Genomic DNA, 2,723 nt, shown 5'->3' with positions numbered 1-2,723 from the left:
TAGAAGTTGATCGGGAGATTGCTGCTAAGATGTTGAATGCTAAGCAGAAGGAGGTGAATATGGCAAAGTCCAAAGCTGATTTTGAGGATGCATATGCTGAATTGGCAATAACTAAGCATGCGCAGGCTCCAAAATCAGTTTTAGTTAACAAAGGAAAAGTGGGTGAAATTGATCGTTTGACTAAGACAGGTTTGGTTGCAACTAGGATTTCTAAACCTGTTAGGTCTGCCCCTTCGACTCCAATTTGTGATAAACTAATGGCTGGTGAGTTTTCACATATTCAGAATAAGTTTGATATCCTCAATATAATTCCAGACGTGGCTGAAAGCTCGGCTGATGCTAAGTTCAGGGCTTAGCAAGAAGCCCAAAGAGAGCGCATGAAATCCATGCATAAAATTGTTAACTTTATGGTTGAAAAGAATTCACAACTTGAAACTATCTCTGAATCCGAGTCTGAATTGGATTTAGGAGTTTCTAACTTAAAAAACCGTGTGGAAAGGGGTAATTCTCCGATAATCAATGCTGGGACACCATCTCAGTTAGCTAATAACTCCTCTAAAACAGGTTTTTAATGCGTGTTCTATACTGGAACATAAATGGCATTGCACGCCATGCTGCAAGGTGCAAATTACAGGATCTACTTAAGGAATTCAAGCCGGATATCTTTTGCATTGCTGAACCGAAGGTATATTGTACTGTTCGTTTTATGCAAGGGTTACATATAGATGGTTATAAGAAGGAGATTATACACAGTTCGTTGGTTTTTCTAAAGGGAACATCTGGATTTTCTGGTCGAATGATTTGGCTACACCGGTAGTTGTGAATACTAGTAGGCAAGCTATTACTTTTGAAACAGAGGGTGTGTTGGTATCCTTTGTTCATGCTAGCTGTTTTCAAGTCCATCGAAGAAGGTTATGGCAGCAACTTTCTTCAAGTGATATTAGCATTCCCTGGTTGGTGATAGGAGATTTTAATTGTGTGCTTCGTAATGTTGAGAAAAAAAGAGGTCGTGAGCCGCGGACTTCAGTTATTAATGAGTTTAGTAATTGGATGGAAGACAATGATCTCTTTGAAGCTTATTTTTTGGGTTCCAATTTCACTTGGGCTAATGGTCAATCAGGTGTAAGAAGGATCCTTTGCAAGCTAGATAGAGCTATAATTAATGAGGCCTGGCTTAGTAAATTTGAGAATTGGAGGTGTAAAGATCTTCCTCGTGAAGTTTTCGACCATTCTCCTCTTATTGGTTTCACTTTTGCCAATTCTAGACCAAAAAGAGCTCCTTTTAGGGTGCAAAAGATGTGGTTTTCTCACCCTGATTTCATGCGCATGGTTATTGAGAGTTGGAATGCTCCTGTTTCTGGCTCTCCTGCTTTTATTTTTACTTTCAAGCTCAAGAGATTGAAGGCGTCTATGAAAGAATGTAATCTAAGGGTTTTTGGCAATGTTTATGCGAAACTCAAACAGGAAAAATTGACTATGGAAGTCGCTCTTCGTATTTCTGATGAAGATCCAGAAGACATTACAAAGCTGAATTATGCCAAAGAAGCTTCAATGACTCTTCAGGAAATTCGTTCTCAACAATCCATTATGTTGAAACAGAAATCGAGAAATAAATAGCTCACAGATGGTGCTAGAAATACTTCTTTCTTTCACACCAATATTCGAACTCGCAGGAGCAGTAATCTGATTTCGGAATTGGTGGATGAGAATGGGAATGTTCTCACGGACTATGACCAAATTAGGAATCATACGGTTTCTTTTTTTGAGTCTAAATTTAATGGTGATGAATTACCCATTGATGAGGATTTATTTCATTATGATCATAACATTATTTCTTCCGATGATAGTCAGAGAATGAATGAAATTCCTATTATGGAAGAGATAAAGATTGTTGTTTTTGATCTTGGTGCGGATAGTGCTCCTGGCCCTGACGACTTTTCAGGTTGTTTTTATAGGCATTGTTGGGATGTGATTCAACAAGACCTTTACAACGCTATTACTTTTTGCTGGAGCGAAAAAATAATTCCTCAAGGTACAAATTCTAGTCTTTTGATTTTATTAGCCAAAGTTAGAGGATCCAACACTCTTCGTAACTTTAGGCCCATTGGTCTCAGTAATTTTTTCTTTAAAATTATTACTAAGATTTTAGCTACAAGACTGGGTAGTGTACTTGATAATCTTGTTTCGGAAGAGCAAGTTGCTTTCATGAAGGGGAGAAACATTCATGAAAACATCAGTGTGGCGTCGGAGATGGTTAATGAACTTAAAACTAAACGTAAAGATGGAAATTTGGGTCTAAAGCTTGATATCACCCAAGCTTTTGACACGGTGAGTTGGTCTTTCGTTTTGGAATTTTTCGGAGATATGGTTTTTCTCAGAGTTGGTGTTCTTGGATTTTCTCAATTCTTAACTCGGCTCGTATTTCTATCCTTCTCAATGGTAGTCCGGAGGGTTTTTTCAAGATTAATAGAGGTTTAAGGTAAGGAGACCCTTTATCACCTCTTATCTTTGTTTTGATTGAAGATGTTCTTAGCAGAAATCTGTCAAAATTATTTCTTGAAAAGAAGATGACACCAATGCTTTCTAAAAAGAAAAAAGGTATTTTCCTACTCATCTTTTCTTTGCAGATGACATTATGATTTTTTGTAAAGGCAACATGAAGAGTTTGCATAATCTTCTTGCTTTGCTTGGAAAATATCAAATGGCTTCGGGTCAAACTGTTT

At 37.5% G+C, this 2,723-nt stretch overlaps 1 protein-coding gene across 1 annotated transcript; it reads left to right on the top strand.

Moving 5' to 3' along the window:
* The first annotated feature begins 571 nt into the window (after positions 1–571).
* LOC113312758 lies at positions 572–2,478 on the top strand. Its single transcript, XM_026561495.1, has 3 exons — positions 572–813; positions 888–1,589; positions 1,674–2,478. The coding sequence occupies exons 1-3, from the start codon at positions 572–574 to the stop codon at positions 2,476–2,478; spliced, it is 1,749 nt and encodes a 582-aa protein (XP_026417280.1).
* Positions 2,479–2,723: the final 245 nt, after the last annotated feature.

The sequence above is a fragment of the Papaver somniferum genome, chromosome 9 (assembly GCF_003573695.1).
Source record: "Papaver somniferum cultivar HN1 chromosome 9, ASM357369v1, whole genome shotgun sequence".
NCBI classification, from domain to species: Eukaryota; Viridiplantae; Streptophyta; class Magnoliopsida; order Ranunculales; family Papaveraceae; genus Papaver; species Papaver somniferum.
Note: the sequence above shows the minus strand (reverse complement) of the source record. Positions and strands in the feature narration are given on the sequence as shown.